General features: G+C 48.9%; 2 protein-coding genes across 4 annotated transcripts in view; both read left to right on the forward strand.

Moving 5' to 3' along the window:
* The window catches only part of Pfkfb4 (6-phosphofructo-2-kinase/fructose-2,6-biphosphatase 4), a 31,667-nt gene extending 28,754 nt beyond the window's left edge, over positions 1 to 2,913 (forward strand). Inside the window, exon 14 of one of the 2 annotated variants that reach the window (XM_005347951.3) lies at positions 1,072 to 2,913. In XM_005347951.3, the coding sequence (XP_005348008.1) occupies positions 1,072 to 1,131 (60 nt within the window). In that variant the 3' untranslated portion in view covers positions 1,132 to 2,913. Of the gene's footprint in view, positions 1 to 1,042 lie in introns of both variants that reach the window. The other variant, XM_026779384.1, reaches the window with a different exon arrangement.
* A 6,984-nt stretch (positions 2,914 to 9,897) lies between these two features.
* Shisa5 (shisa family member 5) overlaps positions 9,898 to 20,186 on the forward strand; it is a 23,298-nt gene continuing 13,009 nt past the window's right edge. For both annotated transcript variants that reach the window (XM_013346603.2, XM_005347955.3), the window contains exons 1-2: positions 9,898 to 10,065; positions 12,292 to 12,448. In XM_013346603.2, the coding sequence (XP_013202057.1) occupies positions 9,996 to 10,065; positions 12,292 to 12,448 (227 nt within the window). In that variant the 5' untranslated portion in view covers positions 9,898 to 9,995. The remainder of the gene's footprint in view (positions 10,066 to 12,291; positions 12,449 to 20,186) is intronic.

Consider the following 20,186-nt stretch of genomic DNA (forward strand, 5'->3'; position numbering starts at 1 on the left):
TCAACAGCTCTGCCCAGATCTGGACCAGATGCTGGTCCAGGGTGAGGGAGAGGCTAGATGCCCACCCATGGCAGATGGGGATTCTGGCCTCCCTTACCAGTCCAGGCATCATGAGAGCCTTTGTAACTGGGCACCTTTGAACTTTAAAAAGTATTATGGGCCTGGCATTGTGACTAAAATGGTAGAATGCTTGCCTGTCACACACAGAGCCTTGAATTTGATCCCCAACAGTGCATAGTGACAGATGCCTAGAATCCCAGCTTACGCAGGCAGGAGAATCAGAAGTTTAAGGTCATCCTCAGCTATATAGTGAGTTTGAGGGCAACATGGGCTACATGAGACTCTCTCTCAAAAGACAAAACAATAACAAACCAACCCTACCTCAAAGTAGGAATCCACCTGGGGCTGGTCTGTGAGCTCAGCATAGGCCAAGAGGAACGTGTCTCTGTCCCTGAAGGGATGGCTATGGTATGCTGCACAGGGCTACCACTCCTGACCTAGTCCTGAGCTTCTGGAATCAAAGGAAGCCATTGAGGGCTCACAGAATAGCCTCGTGGAGCTTAGGGAAGTCTCAAGACTCCATTCCTCAGGCCGGAGATACCCAAGGCTAGCAGGCCAAGGATGGAACTGGACCTGGACCTTATGACTTATGGAGGTCATTCACAGTAAGAGCTTCAGGAGCTTCAGGGTGTCCCGTGACTCAGTCCTGAGGAGCTAAGCCATGTTACAGACTAGATGTCCATAGGCTGCTAGAGCCGGGAAAGAGGCACACCCAGGGACTGAGCCTCGTCAGCTACCAGTCCTCAGGTAGGAGGTAGAGTAGCCTTGCTTGGGGCAGCACCTGACCTGCTTGCAGTGGGGCCTGGAGTAGTTAGCAGCCTCACCCCTCCCTTGTCCTGTCATCTGAGAACCAAGCACGTGGTACTTCAGACTTCCGGCAGATTAGGGTCTTTCAGCTGGGGTTCCTGAGGTGAGATGGGTATCTGTCTGGCCACAGTGATCAGGACAGCAGGGGTGAGGTGTCCCCTCTCTTCCTGAGCAGGGTGGACATTCTTTGTCTTTGTTATGCAGAATGTAGACATCTCCAGGCCTTCAGAGGAAGCCCTTGTCACAGTCCCTGCTCACCAGTGACCACATCTCATCCAAAAGCCCTGGCAGGCCCTGACTTCTGCAGAGGGGTCACCCCAGGGGTCACTCCAGGCCTACTTGGTGTTTGCTGTACTGATGATGTCACCAAGCAGGAGCACTCCTGAAGCCATGGGTGCCTAGCAACACTCAGAACTCTCAGCCTAGCCCACTGCCTCATTGCTGATAACCAGCAGCAGGGCTAGGGACGGCTGCTGAGCTGCTGCTGAGTTCTCTGGGCCTTATGCCCTGCTGCTGGCTCCTCTGCAACAGCCCTCAAGCAGCCTGCCCGCTGCCTCATGAAATGTGGCATGAGACAGAAGTCTCACTAGAACACCCCCACTGCGGCCCAGCTGCCTGAAATGGGCCAGGTGACCATGGCAGAGCTCTGCTGTCCTCTCTGTAGCCACCCTCGAGGCCAGAGGCCAGACCTTTGCGGGACCTTCGTGTACGCTATTCCCCGCCTGGAACAGAGTGGCGCAGAAGAACTGTCACCGTATTTGTAGGTGCTCATGGGGACAGCATGTCGTTTCTGGCGTTTGACACTGGACAAGTGTGGAAGGCAGCGTTTGTGGTGCCTTCCTATGTCTACCAAGTCGTGCACTGGAACATGGGGCAGCTACAGCTCAGGCTGCCTTGTCTTCAGTTCTCCCCCGGGGGGCGTGCAGTGGCTGGGCACCAAAGTGCTCATGGAGCTGGTCTCCCCTGCCTGGCTGTTGCTGTCAGGTCCACACAGGCCAGACCACTGGTGACTGGGACATACCTTTGTCATAAATGGCTCAGACCTGGTAGTCCTGTCAGACTGTCTTCTACCTGTAAGACTGAGGAGGGAGAGACAAAATACGGAGGCAGGTGGTCCCAGCCGCGGGAGGAGCCTCCAGACCCACTCCAGCTTTGATGCACAGACAACTTAAGCCTAGCGAAACAGCCTTATGAAGCCTGGTGCCTCTCGTGCCCTGAGTTCTCATGGGTCCAGGCAGCAAGGTCAGGTTCCATGTTTCAGCTGACCAGCAGAATGACAAGCAGGCTTTGAAGCAGGCTGGAAGCCTGCCTATAGCAGTAATCAGTGCTCTGATATCCACACAGCAGCCATGGGAAAGCCAGGCCCTGCATCCAAGAGCATTTCCAGGCCTGAATCTGGCAGAGCAGCCTACCGCTGCGAGCCCTGGGATGTATAACTTGCAGATGCCACCTGCTTCGGAGAAGTCAGTGCCGTTATCCCCAGCCATTGTCTCTCAGCTGCTGTGCTGGGACTGGGGCATGACTCTCCTGGACTCATCAGACCTCCAAGCCTAGCTTGGAGCTAGAAGACCATACCACTGCCTTTGGGATGTGGGGCCTGCACCCTTTGCTCCCGTCTCAGAATCTGAGTGCTGTTGTCATGTTGTCTCCACATGCATGTTAGCCAGAGCAGACCCTGTGGTCAGCAGCTGTGAACACATAGCTGGATGCCATTTGAGGTGAAGACCACCAAAGCCTTTTTCCTCTGTGCCCAGGAAGATAGGAATTGTTGGATACAGAGGTAAGAGCCTCGGGTTGGGGCAGAAGGATGCCAGTGGAGCAGGGCGTGTGCTGCAACACTCCCTCCCTCATGCAGCAGGAAGTGGCCTCTGTGCAGTAAGCAGGCTGGCCACCGGCTCTTAGCTGAGATGATTCATGGGCAGAATCACCGACATTGTTCTGCTTTCCCGAGAACATATGGTTTTGGATTTCAGTTGTACATTGCACTATGTCCAGCGTTCTTTGCAATAAATACTTTTTTAAAAAGTCTCAAAAAACCAAAAAAAAAAAAAAAACAACGTAATTCAATGTGGGATTTTGTAGCGTTTTTTCTGTGTGTGTGTGTATGTTTATGTGTGGTGATCTTTCCCAGCTCTGTTGTCACCTGGTGCAGGCTTTCTCACAGGTGTGTGTGGTGGTTTGAAAATGACCCCCAAAGGGAATGACACTATTAGGAGGTGTGGCCTTGTTGGAGGGACTGTGTCACTGTGGAGGCTTTGAAGTCTCACATGTGCTCAAGGCACCACCCAGTATCTCCAACCACTTCCTGTTGCCTGCAAGTCTCAGCTCCGTCTCCAACACCACGTCTACCAACATGCCATCTTGTCAATAATGGTCTAAACCTCTGCAAATGTAAGCCACCCAAATTAAATGTTTTCCTTTATATGAGTTGCTGTGGCCATGGTGTCTTTTCACAGCAACAGAAACCCTAAGACAGTGTGTGTGTGTGTGTGTGTGTGTGTGTGTGTGTGTATTGGAGCCCTTCAGTCAGCTTCTGCCCAGATGTTCCCCCTTGAAAACTACCGGGTGTGGTGGTACATATCTGTAATCTCTGCCCACTGGAGGCAGAGGCAGGAGAATCTCTGTTTTAGGATTCTGTTGCTGTGAAGAGACAGCATGACCATGACAACTCTTTTTTGTTTGTTTGTTTGTTTTTAAATATTTATTTATTTATTTATTATGTATACAATATTCTGTCTGCGTGTATGCCTTCAGGTCAGAAGAGGGCATCAGACTTCATTACAGATGGTTGTGAGCCACCATGTGGTTGCTGAGAATTGACCTCAGGACCTTTGGAAGAGCAGGCAATGCTCTTAACCACTGAGCCATCTCTCTGGCCCTGTTTGTTTGTTTTTTGAGACAGGGTTTCTCTGTAGCTTTGGAGCCTGTCCTGGAACTAGCTCTTGTAGACCAGGCTGGCCTCAAACTCACAGAGATCCGCCTGCCTCTGTCTCCCGAGTGCCTGGATTAAAGGTGTGTGCCACCACCGCCCGGCTCCATGACAACTCTTATAAAAGAAAGCATTTCATTGGGGCTGGCTTACAGTTTCAGAGGTTAGCTCATTATCATGGTGGGAGCATGGTGGCATGCAGGAAGAGTTGCTGCTAAAGAAGTTGTTGTGAACTCTACATCTGGACCCTCAGCAGCAGCAGCAGCAGGAAGATAGTCACTGGCCTGGTTTGGGCTTTTGAAGCCTCAAAGTCCACCTCCCAGTGACACACTTCCTCCTAATTAGATCATACCTCCTTATCCTTCTCAAACAGTGCCATTCCCTGACAACCAGGCATTCAAATATAAGGGGCTATGGGGGCCATTCTTATTCAAACCACCATAATCTATCAATAGATTCTTTCTTTTTTAATTTTTAAAATTTAATTATTTTATGTGTATGTATGTGTGCATGGGTGCTTGCCTACCTGTATGTCTATTCACCATGTGCATGTCTGTTCCCCACAGAGGCCAGAAGAGGGCATTGGGTCCTCTTGAACTAGAGTTACAGGCAGTTGTGAGCTGGAAGACAAGTAACTGCTCTTAACCACTGAGCCATCTCTCTAACCCAGGGTGTGTGTGTGTGTGTGTGTGTGTGTGTGTGTGTGTGTCTCTCTCTCTCTCTCTCTCTCTCTCTCTCTCTCTCTCTCTCTCTTTGAGATAGGGTTTTACTGTGTAGCCCTGGCTGTCCTGGAACTTGCTTTATAGAACAGGCTGCTCTTGAACTCAGAGATCTACCTGCCTCTACCTCCCAAGTGCTGGGGTTAAAGGTGTGCACCACTGCCCAGCTATCACGCAGGGTCTTAACCAAGCACAGTGTAGAGTGCTTAGGGCTCTTCCTGGGACTTCATTGTTTTCCTTTATTTACATTCATGCTGTCCCTCAAATTTCATTCGCACTAAATTGCTGCCGCCTTCTCCCCAGCTCCCACACCCAGGCATCCCCGTGAACACAGAAGATGGCCACTCCTTGGCTCTCATGGTCCTTCTCACATGCCGTCCTATACAGTGTCGGTCAGTCATGGCACTGCCTTCTAAATATATGCAAAATAAAGTGCGTGCCTGACATGAGGCCTCAGGTGGACATCCAGCACCACAAATAAGCCAACCCTGATGCAGTGAAGCCTTGTCCACATCGTGGCCATCCTCACCTGGATTGGTGCATCAGGTTCCACAGGGGAACTGTGGCCAGAGGTCTTATCATTTTAAAAGAATTACTGAGGGGCTGGAGAGATGGCTCAGTGGTTAAGAGTACAGAGTATTCTTGCAGAAGACCTGAGTTCAATACCCAGCACACAAGATATTTCCGAACTGCCTATAAATCCAGCTCACCCGTGCACAGATGGAATACACTGTGTGCATGGTTAAAGATAAGGTAATTTTTGAGAGGTTCATTTATTTCTACGTGTATGTGGGTGTGCCTTCATGTGTAGCCGTGTGGACTGTGTGCATGCACGGTGCCTTTGAAGGCTTGAGGCCACAGATCCCCTAACACGGAGTCACAGGTGTTTGGAGCAGCCTGATGTGAGGCTGGGAAGTGATCCATGCTGTCACTGAAGGTAGACTCTTCCCGAGGACTGGAGCATGTTTTCGTTTTGTGCCTTGATTCTGTGGCTAAGAATCTGACCTTGTTCATTCTTTAAGCTGTGCGTCCTCTAAAATGCGACCATCTGACATCACATCTGGACCTCTTAAACACTCTGAGTCTAAAGTCTTCCTGTGTTCCTCACTGGCCTGGCCTCCCAAGGTCTGATGTCCTTTCTAGCACAAGATTGTGCTTTTGTCCTCTGTTTAACCCAAATCCTCTCTTTGATACCCTGAAGATGGATTTGGGGGATGGGGGATCCCTGAACTTCTTTCTTTCTTTGTCCCTAATTCCAACATGGCCACACAGAGCAATTCTGCTCTGGCTTTTGAGATCACTTGTCTGTGGTGTTAACATCATCTGGGTAACTCAGTCCTTACTCAGACCCCAGAGGTTAAAGACTTAGCACCCCAAGACTGTCCCCAGTTCAGGTTTCAAGGGCAAAATCACTCATACTCAAGAGTGGCTGGCCATGAATCTTGGGTACCCACAACCGCCTCCAGTGGTTCTATGATTAGCGTGATCACAGGACTCGGGAACTTAGCATTTACTGCCTTATTGTAAAGAGTATAAAGGGTGAGATTCAGGAGGAGTGGGGTGTTTTAGATTCCGTCTTTCCTTCCCCCTCTCCCTCTTTTCTCCCCCTCCCTCCTCCTCTCTCCCTCCCTTCCCTGTAGTACTGGCAGGAAGAAAGCTATTCTAAGTGACCCTTGTGTCCCTATCTGGCTATCAAACTACTGGAACAATGGACCTCAAAGAACTGCAGTTTGCCAAGAATCTCAGGGTTGAGTGAAGCCTGGTCCTGGCCAGAGGAGGGGTTTCTCACAGTTCTTTCTAACAACTTGCCATAGAACCTTGCCAGACAGACTTGGGCAGGGACAACAGCTTGCGCTGGACTCCACTCCTTTTGCCCTCTCTTTAACCGAAACCTCTCTTTAGTACCCTGAAAATGGATTTGGGGGTGGTGGTCCCTGGCCTTCTTTATTTGTTCCTATTCCCAGCATGGCCACATAGAGTAAATCTGTTCTGACTTAATGATTACTTTTAGCCTAAAACCCTAAAAATTGGTCACATGATCTTTCTAATAAACCACACCAAACAAAAAGACCCCCCAAAAAAAACCAACTTATTTGTGCGTATTTGGGGGAGGGGTGTTAGAGGACAGCGTAGGAGTTCCCAGGCCTCTCACAGCTTTGCCACTAAGCAATGTCCCAGTCTGCGAGGGAAATGTTAAGAAGGCAGTAGATCATGAAGCATTTTATCTTAGAGCAGGTGACTGTAGTCTGTCAGAAACACAAAGCTTTTTCTACAGACTTTTAGCTGCCTAGATTTTGTTTGTTTTGTTTCTCTGTGTAGCTTTGGAGCCTGTCCTGGAACTTGCTTTGTAGACCAGGCTGGCCTTGAACTCACAGAGACCCACCTGCCTCTGCCTCCTGAGTGCTGGAGTTAAAGGTGAGTGCAACCACCGCCCAGCTGACCTCCTAGATTTAAATAAAAGGTGGGGGGTGTGTGAAGGTAACTAGAAGACCTTTAATTTGTGTGAAGGAAAAGGCAAGCTGGGAATCTCGGCAGCTGCAGGAGGGAGATGGAGGAGGAGGAGAAAAGGCTATGTGCTCTTTGAGTCAAGAAAGCAGACAGGTGAGTAAGAGCAGTGTTGGAGCAGCTGCTGGGGGGGGGGTCCCCCAAAGAGAAAGGGTAAGAGTGTGAGATATCTGGGTGAGCAGGTTTGGGATGTTAGCGGGAATCTGAAAGGGGGACATAGAGGAAGGAGAAATTTCTGAGAAGCCAGAAAATGGACTTCACAGAGCGTGCCAGGAAGGACCTTTGGGGTACAGAAGGACCTCACTGAAGGAACAGTTATTCCTTCCATCTTCAACATCTTTTTTTTTTTTTTACATTTGTGGGTCACAGGGGCAATGGTGTCAGGCATTCAAGTGGACCACTTGTAGGTAGGAGTTGGTTCTTGACTCCATCATTGGCCCTGGGCTCTGAGCAGGTGGTAAGGCTTGGCTAGGCTGCAGGTGTCTTTACCCAGGTCTTTACTGAGCCTTTGAATATGGCTTCAGGTGTACCACGTTTCTCTCCGTCTTCTGGCAGATCCCATGAGGTTGCGGCACAGGATTTTCTCCAGGGAGGCCTGGGCAAGGGAACTTCTTGCTGTTTTCATAGAAGGGTATTATTGGCAGGGCTATTGCAGAGGGGGTTACGCTGCTGATTAGTGGCTGGGTCTTCAGAGTCTGAGGAGGAGCAAGTGGGATATTTCCTCCTTCATCAAGATTATCCGATACACAGGAGGTGGGGTCCAAAGATGAACGAAACAGGATCTCGTCTTGACCTCCAAGCCTGTGGGTTTCTGCCTGGCTATTTCCCTTCCCTCCTCCATACTGCCAGGGCTGGGGTCAGCTCACTGGCTGCTCCAGCTGGGCCTGCAGCAAAAGCCCTTGCTCTAGGTGCCATGGATGCGAGGAAGGAGTGTTTGACTCACCATCATTCAAAAAGGATGAAAAGGGCCAAGTGCTGGGTGAGAACAAGGCCCCTCGGGCTAGTGGACTACCAGTTACCACACCCAGCTTCCCCATCCTGTCAGAGCTGAGCACCACCAGGTGTTGTTCTGACTTGCTAGGTCCGTGCACAGTTCGCAGCTACAAACTGTACATTTTTTCTTAAGATTATGCGTATGAGTGTTTGCCTCGTATGTGCCTAGTGACCACAGAGGTCAGAAGAGGGCATGGGATCCCTTGGCAATGGAGCTACAGATGGTTGTGAGCCACCATGTGGATGCTGGGAGTTAACCACAAGAGCAACTAGTGCCTTTAACTGCTGAGCCACCTCCAGCCCTGGACCAGTTATCCTAACTGAGGTGATGATGCCATCCAGGCATGCGGGAATCCGGGCATGCGGGAATCCGGGCATGCAGGAATGGGTTCATTTTTTTTTCACCAGTTTACGAATTAAAAGGTAGGAAAAGTGGGATAGTCAAGAAAAATCCAAGTTTATCCAAAGAGGACAAATTTATTATATCCTAAAAGCAAAACCTGGATGAGTGTGGTGGCACACACCTTTGATTCTAGCACTGAGGAGGCAGAAGCAGGCGGATCTCTGCGAGGTCTACATAGTGAGACCTTTATCAAAAACAAACAAAACCCCTCTGCATCTGAAGAATGGGGATGAAGAGAACAAAAAAACCACCATTCCCTTTGAGTTAAACCAGCATGGAGGGCAGAGCTTTAGAGGAAGCCTAAGTGTTAGCAACAGCATATGTACGTTCTGACAAGCATCCAAAAGGATAAAACGAGGCAGGCTCAGCAGAACCTCATGGCGGCTTGTAGGAACCCGGTGGCCAGGAATTCTGGGAAGGAAAGGTATAGTATTTCATTAAAGGGACATTTAGTCTACCCATCCTTTAGCACAGCTTAAGGTGAGCTTGTCTTCCTAGGGGTGGCCAACCGGAGTAACTCTTTTACATGTCTCATAGTTTAGAGATGTCAGCGTCTTGACCGGAAGGAATTAGTTTTGCCTTATGGGTTTGTGTTGCTTCCTTTTCTGGCTCCCTCTAATCCTATAGGCAGGCAGGATGGCTGGGGGAGCCCCCCCCCCCTTAGGGCTTGATCGTTGCACAGTGCCGAATACATACTGTCTCAAGTGGTCTACTGCAGACGGTTGGTGGGTTCAGCCTTGAGGAGGAAATACTAGCTGTTCCAGGTGCTTGGCAGTACAAGAACACCATACCTCCCTTTCCAGGCCGCACTAGGAACTTTGCCCCACACTGAGGGGAAAAGGCAGCCTGACAGAACTTTGTCAGGAAGTGGCCTATATGTGCCCTGAGAGCTGTTAGCTCTTACCCTCAGGATTGGCCCCCTGGGCAAGAGTGGGCAGCTTCCTGGGCGGGGGCTTGGGGGGGGTTAGAGGGGGATGAGGAGAGTGGGGGGGTTATATGGAGGTGTCTGTCATCTCAGGGATGTAGTCAGACTGAGGTCCTGGAAATCTTCTAGAAGGAACTTGAATCTGTTGAATACTATTCCCCCCACTCCCGCATCACTCCTCATGGTCCTCAGGTGAATCGTGAATCTGTGTGAGGCTTCAACCAGCAAGAAAATCGCAGCTTCCCTAAAGGCAAAGTTGGGACGAGTATACATAGCTCAAGTGTTGGGATAACTTTGCCACGGAGATCCTGTCCCAGCCCCTTAAGTCAGCTGCAAGAGGGGGGTCTCCCCACAAAAGTATCCCGTGAGCAGAAAGCAACTTGGGTGTACCAATCCTGGAAAAAAACCTGTCTCCAGATTTCGCCGACGGGGGGCGGGAGAGCAGCAGCCAGACTGGGAGGGGTGGCCGCTTCCCTTCCCTCCCACCTCCTCCTCTTTCCTTCCACCTCCTCCTCCTCCTCCTCCTCTGGGGCGGGGGTTCCGGGAACCGGCCGGGGCGGGGCAAGGAGGCTAGGGCCGCTCGGGTCGTTGAGGTTGCCGCGGCACCGCGGCGGTGTGCTTGGTCCGTTTGTCCGCCCGTCTGTCTGTCTCGCCATGGCTGACCGGGTGCCCGCTCCGCGGACCCTGTTGCTGCTGCTGTTGTTGCTGCCGCCGCCTCCGGGTGGTGAGCTTGGGAGAAGGGGGCGGTGTGCGCTGCCCAGGGACTGGGTCGGGTCAGACACTTCCCCGAGTTGTCTATGGAACGAGCCAGACAGCACCGGCCCTGGAGTGCTCCTGATAACAGAGGGGGCGTCTGCAAATCCCGTCACTGACTTCATCCTGTCACCCCCACCCTCCTGAACTGATAGTGCCCCGCAAAACTGCCACCTTTGTTTTGTCCTCATAGTGGGTAGGCCCTACATGTTCCAGGGGCTGGAGCAGGATTCTCCGCCTGGGGTTAGTTAGCTTCAGATAGGAGGACGTCAGGGCAGCCTGGCCCTTCCTGCAGAGGTTGTCCCTTGCAGCCTGCTTCCTGGCTGGCAGCCCTCCACCCGCTGCCTCTACAGACCTTGTTTTCCTGGAGAAGCTGGGCCCTGAGGCTGGCCTCTTCTGGGGAGGAAACGCCGCTTTCCCTTGTCTTCCCTGAGAGATGACTCCGGTGGGAGGGTAGGCTGGGGACCTGTTGGGATGGGAATTGGAACAGCCCCCAGCCCAGCCATGGGGAGCTAATGATTTCGTGGGATGCTGATTTCCTAGAGGAAAGGAACTGTGTTTCCTGAAAGCTGACATGAGTTTGGAGGATCTGGGGTGGGGAGATGAGAAGGAAGAGTCCTGCCCCAGAGTCAGCCTAACCCTGGAGTGAGCCTGTGGGAGGATGGGTCTCCAGTCTAGAAAGCCTTGCTCGGTGTCTGGAGTTCAGAATAGCATTTGTGCCTGGGACCCAGCCTGAAAGACCCACGGGTGTGAGCGCCAGAAGATGATACTTGTCTTTAGTCTCAGCACTCCGAAGGCAGAGGCGGGAGGATCCCTGTGAGTTTGAGGCCAGTCTAATCTAGGTTGTGAGTTTTCAGGCCTGCCAGAGCCACATAGTAGGACCCTGCCGTAAAAGAAAGTCTCACTGGTGTGTAGTCTGTTCAGCCTGACTCAGGCACAGCCTGGCTTGTGGCTGTGGCTGTTCTCACTTTCCGGTGACCAGTGGCTGAACTGGGCTTGCAAGGGTCAGAAATACCCATTCTACAGTTTTGCCCAGAGCAAGGTTCTGTATGGTGCTACCAAAACGCAGCCTTCCTTACTTCCAAGTTACCTTTCCTCCGAGTTTCATAGTGCCTGTGCCCTCGGGGCTCCTCCTGACAGCCCCAGGGCGCATGCTCTACTGCTCTGGCTGGGCCTTTCCACCATGGTCCATGTGCTGGACCAAGACTGTATCCAGACCAGTGCTTGAGTGATTGTCCACAGATAGCATCTGATGAGCCTTGACGCTCTGGGTTGCATGTGGGGGTCTCCTGTGTGTGGGCTCCAGGTCTGCTAGTGTAGCCTGATGACACACAGGGAGGGACATGTGTGTGGCATCTTCCTGGAGTGTTGCAAAGCTTGTGAGTAGCCAAAGCCCTGTGCCCTTCCCCACATCCTTCAGCATGACTTTGTTGATATTTGCAAGGGTACCACTTGCCCTTAGGCTGAGAGCTTTGTGAGGGCTACAGGGTGTCGCCTGGTGCCACTGAGAGCACAAAAATGTCCTAATGCCTGCTGTATGCCTGTCCTAGAGATGAGTACTTTCCGGATACTTGTGCAGGGGTTAGGATTCAGCCTGCTGGTAGTGTGCGCTATGAGATTTAGGCCTCTCTCCGTCCCTCCCTGCTCTCCTCCCTTCCCCTCCCCTCCCCTCCCCATGTTTGTCTCTGTCTCTCTCTGTGTGTGTGCATTTGTGCCCAGCAGGTGAGGCTGCTATGGAGGTAATAAGGATTAAATATTGGGCAGTCCTGTGCCTGCAGGGGTGTTTCTATTCACCTTGGCAGCTTCTGGGATGCGGCCTGGAATAAGGCCTTGAAGGTGGAGTGGAGTGTCTCGTGAGGTGGAAAGGGGAATCGCCTAGGGCCTTTGCAGTTGACACTCTGCCTTGAGGTCTTAATCAAGGGGGATTCTGAGAGCAGCAAGTAGTCCCGTCAGACTTACAAGTAGAAAAGTCAGTTTTCTACCAGGAAACCAAGGAACTGCTAAGGGACGGAGGGCATCTTTTGATGCTTCTTCGTGTGGCCACAAGGAGAGGGTGGAGGCTTGGTAGGTGGCTGGTCTCCTGGGGTGGCCTAAAGCTTGCCTGGTAGCTGCACTGGGGAAATCACTGTTGTTGGCTGGGGTGTGGATGAGACCTGGCCTATGTGACAAGGGGAACAGGCTTGTTTCTCTGCTTCAGCCCATGGTGAGCTATGCAGGCCTGTTGACGAAGATGACCTGATCCCAGAATCCTGTCCTGATTTCTGCTGCGGCTCCTGTTCCAGCCAGTATTGCTGCTCTGATGAGCTGAAGAAAGTCCAGTGGAGTGAGGATGTGTGTACCGAGTCCGAGGCCAGGTGGGTGCAAGGAGGGGAGGCAGAGGGTGAGGAGCCGCAGTCTGAGCCCTGGAACGTGCCTGCCCCTTTGGCCTCTCAAGACAGAGGGCTCAGCATTGAACCAGAGTGTGTGAGGGTCCTGTTCTAGGGCTCCTTACCTAGAGCTATTCCACTCTGCCACGCTCCCCACCCCCTCATCCTCAACGGTTCTGTTTCCCTCAGCCTTTTGCGGGGCCCAATGGCCTCAGCTGGCTTTGGCTCTGAGTGTGTACTTTGACCCGCAGGTCCTCGGGGTAGGTTATGAGCATGCCCCATGCTGTGTGTGTGCTGTGGTTATGTGTGTGCTATGCAAGGCACAGGGTGAGCACAGGATGAGTGTTTCTATTCCATCTTTGGTATAGGCTGCTGTCGTTGGTGAGGACCCAGATGTGCCGCACATCATCAGGTTGTGTTTCTTGGCCGCAGATTTAGAGTCGTAGTGGTCATACATAGCTCCTAGCTTGTCACTGTTTTGCACAAGTCCAGACGGCACCATCTGTCTTCGCTTCAGTTTCTCATGGCCATTCTGTTCTCCTCCCATCCCATGGGCATCCTAGTCTGTGTCTGAGGTATATTCTTTTGCTTGTATTCTTAAAAAGTTTATTATTATTTTACGGGCACTTTTGGGGGGGTGTTCCAATGAATGCCCTTTGTGAGCTCAGTGCAGTGTTCATATGATAGCTGTCTATAGTAGGTCTTGTCGGGCCTTCTTTGGGACCGCCAGTCCTCCAACAGTGACACTGAGACTTATTAGTTATGAAAGCTTGCCTTTAGCTTAGGCTTGTCTTTCTTTCTTTTTTAAGATTTATTTATTTTATGTATACAACATTCTGCCTCCATGTATGCATGCCAGAAGAGGGCGCCAGGTCTTATTACAGATGGTTGTAAGCCACCATGTGGTTGTTGGGAATTGAACTTGGGACCTCTGGAAGAGCAACCAGTGCTCTTAACCACTGAGCCATCTCTCCAGCCCCCAGCTTAGGCTTGTCTTAACTAGCTCTTATAACTTAATTAACACATATTTTTAAGCTACATTCTGCTGTGTGGCTTTTACCTTCCAGCGGTACAGCACATCTGACTTGCTTGGGGTCCGCTGAGGGAGTCTGAGCACCTAGGTTGCTCCTCCCAGTTTTTTTCTCTTCCCAGGGGTCCTGCCTATCCTCTCCTGCCCATCTAATTCAGCTTTTGTTAAACCGATCAGAAGGTGCCTCAGGCAGAGACACAGCTTTACAGCATTTATCCCACAACTATTGTTGCTGCTGTGACCTTCTCTGGTCTGAGCCCAAAGCTGCTGACGTGAGGTCCTTGTACCCCTTCCTCCTGCTCTTCAGGAATTTGTAAGACATTCTTGGGGACTTGCATGGGACTGCCAGGTGTCCCAGAAATGCCACATGGTCACTAAGAATAACCATTACTTGTCCGTATAGTTTATAGATGTCTTTTTTTTTTTTTTTTTTTGAGAGAGGGTCTCACTATATAGCCCTGGCTGGCCTCAAATTCACAGAGCTCCACCTGCCTCTGAGTCTTGAGAGCTGGGTTTAAAGGTGTATGTCACCATGCTTAACTTAAAGATATTGTATTTAAATTTTTAATTAGTTAGTTTTTATTAATTTTTTTTAAAAAAAAAAAACTTTTTGTTTTGTTTTTTTGAGACAGGGTTTCTCTGTGTAGCCCTGGCTGTTCTGGAATTCCTTCTGTAGACCAGGCTGGTCTCGAACTCAGAGACCCACCTATCTCTGCCCCTCTGCAATGCTGGGATTAAAGGCATGTAATAACACTGCCCAACTTAAAAACTTATTTTAAGATAGGGTCTCATATAGCCCAAGCTGGTTTTGTTTTTGTTTTTGTAAGTTCTTTTTTATTTTCCTCCACACTGGCAAAAGTTCTGAGGGAGCTTAAAGTTTTGTAAACTTTTTTTTTTTTTAAATATTTATTTATTATGTATGCAATATTCTGTCTGTGTGTATGCCTGCAGGCCAGAAGAGGGCACCAGACCCTGTTACAGATGGTTGTGAGCCACCATGTGGTTGCTGGGAATTGAACTCAGGACCTTTGGAAGAGCAGGCAATGCTCTTAACCTCTGAGCCATCTCTCCAGCCCAGGACTTGTGATTCTTTTGTCTCTGCCTCAGGAGTGCTAGGGTTACAGGAGTGCCCCACTCCATCTGGAGTGATGCAGGGTTGAGGGTTGAACCCAGGGCCTGTACCTGGCAGCAAGTACTCTACCAGCTTAACTGCATCTCTACCCCGTCTTTTCATGTTCTTTTTATATCCTGTATATGGGTGCTTTGCCCGCATGTATTTCTGTGCATCGTGTGCAGATAGTGCCCTTAAAACCCAGAGTTCCCTGGAACTGGAGTTACATTACAAACGGTTGTGAGCTGCCGTGTGGGTGCTGGGAATCAAACCTGGATCCTCTGGAAGAACAGCCAGTGCTCTTAAAGGCTGAGCCATCTTTCTAGTCCTCTTTTGACATTTTTTTTTTGACACAAGATCTTGCTGTGTTACCCAGATTGGTTTCACACAACCTTCCCATCTGAGATTACTAAGTAGTAGATATTGTGGTGCATGCATTAAACCCAGCATACAGTCACTTTTTAAGAAGAAGGTGCATTTACTCCATTTAGATGTCACAGATCACCTAGGATGGAGCTCAGTAGTACACTGGGCCCTGGGTTCAGTTGGTAGCACCTCAAAAAGGGCCATCACATGTATTGTAGTTGTTAATATTATGAAATTATATTTGCCTTTTTATTTAGATTTCTGTTAGTTTCTTGTTTTGTACATTTAAATTTCTTGTATTATTTCTGTTTGGCTTTATTCTCTTTATTTTGCTTCTTTTACAATCTTATTACTTTATTTCTTTTTCTTGCCTTATTGCATTGGAGAGATGTAGATAGCCATGTCTTTACATTTTTTTTTACTTTTATATGCATGTATATATGTGTACCGTATATGTGCGGTGCCCTCAGAGGTCAGAAGAGGCTGTCAGGTATTCTGGAGAGGAAGTTACAGCTAGTTATGGACTGCCGTATGGGTGCTGGGAACAGAACTCTAGTCTGCATGAGGAGCAAGTGTTCATCATTGCTGAGCCATCTCTCCAGCCTTATACCCATGTTTTGTTTCCAGTTTTAGGGGTTGAATGCTAGTTTTTTGGAGGTATCCTGTTTCATGTTGAAGAAGTTCCTTGTTCTACTTCTCCTGGAGTTTTAAAGATGGAGGAATTTGAATTTTGTGAGATGCTTTTCTACTGTTTTCTGATATTGTCATGGGCTTTCTGCTTTTATTCTCTTAATGTGGTAAATAATGTGTATCTCATTCTAAAACAGTCTTTTACTTATTTTTATTTCTTGTGTCTGAGTATTTTGCCTACATGCATGTCTATCACCTGCATACCTGGTGTCTGTGGAAGGCAGAAGAAGACATTACTGGATTCCTTGAAACTGGAGTTAGCACACAGTTGTGAACCGTTGTGATGCTGGGAATCGAACCCAGGTCCTCTGGAAGAGCAGCCAGTGCTCTTAACTGCTGAGCCATCTCTGCAGCCCCTAAAGTAATGTTTTATAATGGGCTGTTGAAATGATTCAAGCCTGACAACCTGAGTTCAGTTCCTGGGACCCACACTGTGGAAGGAAAGGACTGACTCCTGGAAATTGTCCTCTGACCTCTGCATGTGTGTGCATGCTAAATGTAAAATTAAAACATCAAAATATATTAACTTAGGTTGGTGGCTTTTTCTCTCTTGGCATATAGAAAGTCCCATTGCACTGCCTCTCAGTTTCTCATCTTTCCATTGAGACATATGCTTGAAAATCATTTTAATTTTCATTTTAATCTCTAAAGAAATAGAAGGGCGTTAAAGATGTGCACCACCATGCTAGATTTTCATTGAGGTTTTTGTTAATTTTTTTTTTCCGGGGGAGATGGTGTTGTTGTTATTTGTTTTTTTCAAGACAGGGTTTCTCTGTGTAGCCCTGGCTGTCCTGAAACTCTGCAGACCAGTCTGGCCTCGAATTCGGAGACCTACCTGCCTCTGCCTACTGAGTGTTGGGGTTAAAGGTGTGTGCCACCATTGCCTGACTGAAGTTTTTTTTGTTTTGTTTCTAAGATTTATTTATGCTAGGCAGTGGTGGTGCATTCCTTTAATTTCAGCACTTGACTCTGGAGGCAGAGACCAGCGGATCTCTGTGGGTTCCAGGACAGCCAAGGCTAGAAAGAAAGAAAAAGATTTACTTATTATGTGTACAGTGTTCTGCTGCATGTATGCCAGAAGATGGTGCCAAACCTCATTACAGATGGCTGTGAGCCACCATGTGGTTGCTGGGAATTGAACTCAGGACCTCTGGAAGAGCAGTCAGTGCTCTTAGCCACTGAGTCATCTCTCCAGCTCCATGACTGAAGTTTTTATATGGTTATATTGTATGTAATATACTATGTACAAAATAAACGTGCAACCCTGTAATCTATCATTGGATCGAGGCTCGTCTTTAGAACAACTTAGAGGCTTCTTAAGCCCACTCTTTGTTTCTCTCTCAACCCCCAAATAGTAGCTGTTACCTTAACTTTTGTATAACTTTGACTTTTTCTTTCCCTTTATGTGTATGGGTGTTTTGCCTACATGTATGTCTGTATTACATGACATGCAGTGCCCTTGGATGCCAGAAGAGGGCCTCAGATCCCCTAGGATTGGGGCCACAGACTGCTGTGAACCACCGTGTGAGTGTTGTGAATTGAGCCCTGGTCTTCTGGAAAAGCAGTCAGTACTTAGCCATTCCTCCAGCCCCAGCTTTGATTTTCTTTATGCATGTGTGTGCACACGCACGTGCACATGCCTACCTCTGAAGATCAGCTCCAAAATAGGTTTCTTTTAAAAAATATGTATTTGAAAGAAATAGATGTAATTGTGAATCAAGGTTCTTTGGTTGTCATTGTATTCTATTTTATTTATTTATTTATTTTTTTGTTTTTCGAGACAGGGTTTCTCTGTGGCTTTGGAGCCTGTCCTGGAACTAGCACTGTAGAACCAGGCTGGTCTCGAACTCACAGAGATCCGCCTGCCTCTGCCTCCCGAGTGCTGGGATTAAAGGTGTGCGCCACCACCGCCCGGCTATTTTATTTATTTTTATATGCATAAGTATTTTGCTTGCATATCTGTGCACCACCTGTGTGCCTGGTGCCTGTGGAGGCCAGGAGAGGTCACTGGATTACCATGGAGTTGTGAGCTGCTCTGTGGGCTGAGAATAAAGCCCAGGCCCTCTGCAAGAGCAGCAAGAGCTCCTAACCACTGAGCCTTTCCTCCACCCCTGATTTGTAAATCTCTTAATTGAGATATTATATATGGTAGCTTTTTTTGTTAGTGCTGTTGACTTTTTTTGGGGGGTCCCCCTTTTTTTGGAGATGGTCAGTGCAGGTTGGCATTGAACTCACTATGTAGCTGATGGTAGTCTTGAACTTCTAGGCAGTTCTCCTGCCTCAGCCTCCTGAATGTTGGGATTATAAGCATTCACTGTCATGCTTGGGAAGTTAATAGACTTTTTACATGTTCTTCTCACAGAAAATGCCGAATGTGTGAGGTAATGCATGTGTTAACTAGTTCAGCTTAGCCACTTGGCAGTGTATGTTTTCAGAACACCTTTGCATTAGTTGATTTATCAGCACCATGTGCTGACTGACTGATTCACTAGCCGCTATTTGTCTCTTTAAATATTTACTTGGGGAAGACTTGTAAGAAGTAACAGTTCCCATCAAGAAAGCCCCCTGATGGGGGGGGGGCTGGAGAGATGACTCAGTGGTTAAAAGCACAGACTGGTTGCTCTTCCAGAGGTCCTGAGTTCAATTCCTAGCAACCACGTGGTGGCTCACAACCATCTGTAATGAGATCTGGTGCCCTCTGCTGGCACAAAGTTGTACATGAAGACAGAGCATTCATATACATAAAACAAATAAAAGCCCCAAACTTATCAAGGCAAACTCTGTTAAAGAGAGAGACAGAAAGAGAGAATGTGGGCACGTGTACCTCAAGTGTGTGGAGACTGGAGGAGACCTCAGACGCTGGTTCTTAGGCACTGTCCACAGTATTTATTTATATAAGATTTATATGTGTGAGTATTTTTGCATGCATGTATGTATTTCCCTGTATGTATGTATGTACAGTGATGAAAGAGTACAGAAATGGGTGTTGGTTCTCCTGGCACCAGAGTAGTGAGTCACCATATAGGGCCTGGGAACCAATCCTGGGTCCTGTGTGTAAAAACAGCAAATGCTTTTCAGCACTGAGCTATTTCTCTAGAACCTGCATTTATTATTTTGAATTTGTGAGGCAGAGTCTCTGTAGTAATAAGAGCAGTGGGGCTGCGTCCCCAGCACCCTGCTGCCCACAAGGCTAGCTTTACCCGAAATAATTACATGGAAACTGTATTCATTTAAACAGTGCTTGGTCCTTTAGCTCTACCCCTTACTGGCTAATTCTGATATCCCGATCAACCCATCTCTAATAATCTGTGAGCACTGGTCTTAGTGAGCACTGGTCTTACCGGGAAGATTCTAGCCTACGTCCATCCTGGGTTGGAGCTTCATCGCGAGTGTCTGCCTGGGAGCCGGGAGCAAGGCGTCTCTGCTCCAGAGAGCAGAACTGTCGAGTCTTAGCTCACTTCCTCTTCCTCCCAGCATTCTGTTCTGTTTACTCCTCCCGCCTATGTTTTAACCTATCAGGGCAAGCAGCTTCTTTATTTAATTAACCAATGACCTTCCTCCATCAGGTCTCACTATGTAGCTCTAGCTTACCTGGAACTCTCTAGGTAGACTAGGCTGGCCTCAGACTCACAGAGATCTGCCTGCCTCTGCCTCCAAAGATGTGCGCCAAGTCAGGACCACCAGTAGGCTTTAAGGCTTGAGAATGGTCTCCGGCAGACCGGCTGTGACAAGCCTGTGCATTGCACCCTCCCGCCTAGGCCATGCAGCTTCCACGGGCTCTAGACTGTCATTGAGGACTTCTCTTTGTCCTGGAGAGTGGCACACAATGTCATAGCACTACGGTCAGGTCCTGTGGGAGCTGAGTCCTGCAGTGTCCCTCACACCCTTGTCTCTGCCTCCTTCAGTTCCACTGGCAGCATCTCTGCTGGGCTAACCTGGTGTACCCCTGTTCTAATCTCCATATCAGGTGGGCTTTGGACTGCAATCTTATTGCCTACAATATAAGTAGGCTGAGAATTTTCCATGTCTTTTCTTCTTTTTTGGTGCGGGGATCAAACCTCTGAGCTGGGATAACAGAGCCACTGAGGTCTCTCTCTCTCTCTCTCTCTCTCTCTCTCTCTCTCTCTCTCTCTCTCTCTCTCCCTCTCTCTCCACTCTCTCTCCCCACCAACCTTCACCAAGCCTGTACACCCCCTCCAATAAACTCCTAACAGGTAAAAAAAAAAAAAAAACAGAGCCACTGAGCTACACTCCGTTTTTCCCGACATTTTGATTTCTTCCTTTAAAACCCCATCTTTGATTCTGCTTTCTCTTGCATTTCCTGTGCAGTCAGGGCAGTCACTGGATTTCCACGTTTGCTTAGAAACTGCTTCCGCTGTCTTTATAGGGGACTTCAAGTTCTCAGAGTTGCTAAGTCTTTAACCTCTCCTTAAGTTCTTCCTGGTAGTTTCCGTTTATTCTTCCTATTACATTTTGCTTATGACTTTTGGTATGTGTGTGTGTGCTGTGCACAGCATGTGGAGAGCAGC

Source organism: Microtus ochrogaster, chromosome 5 (genome assembly GCF_000317375.1).
Source record: "Microtus ochrogaster isolate Prairie Vole_2 chromosome 5, MicOch1.0, whole genome shotgun sequence".
NCBI classification, from domain to species: Eukaryota; Metazoa; Chordata; class Mammalia; order Rodentia; family Cricetidae; genus Microtus; species Microtus ochrogaster.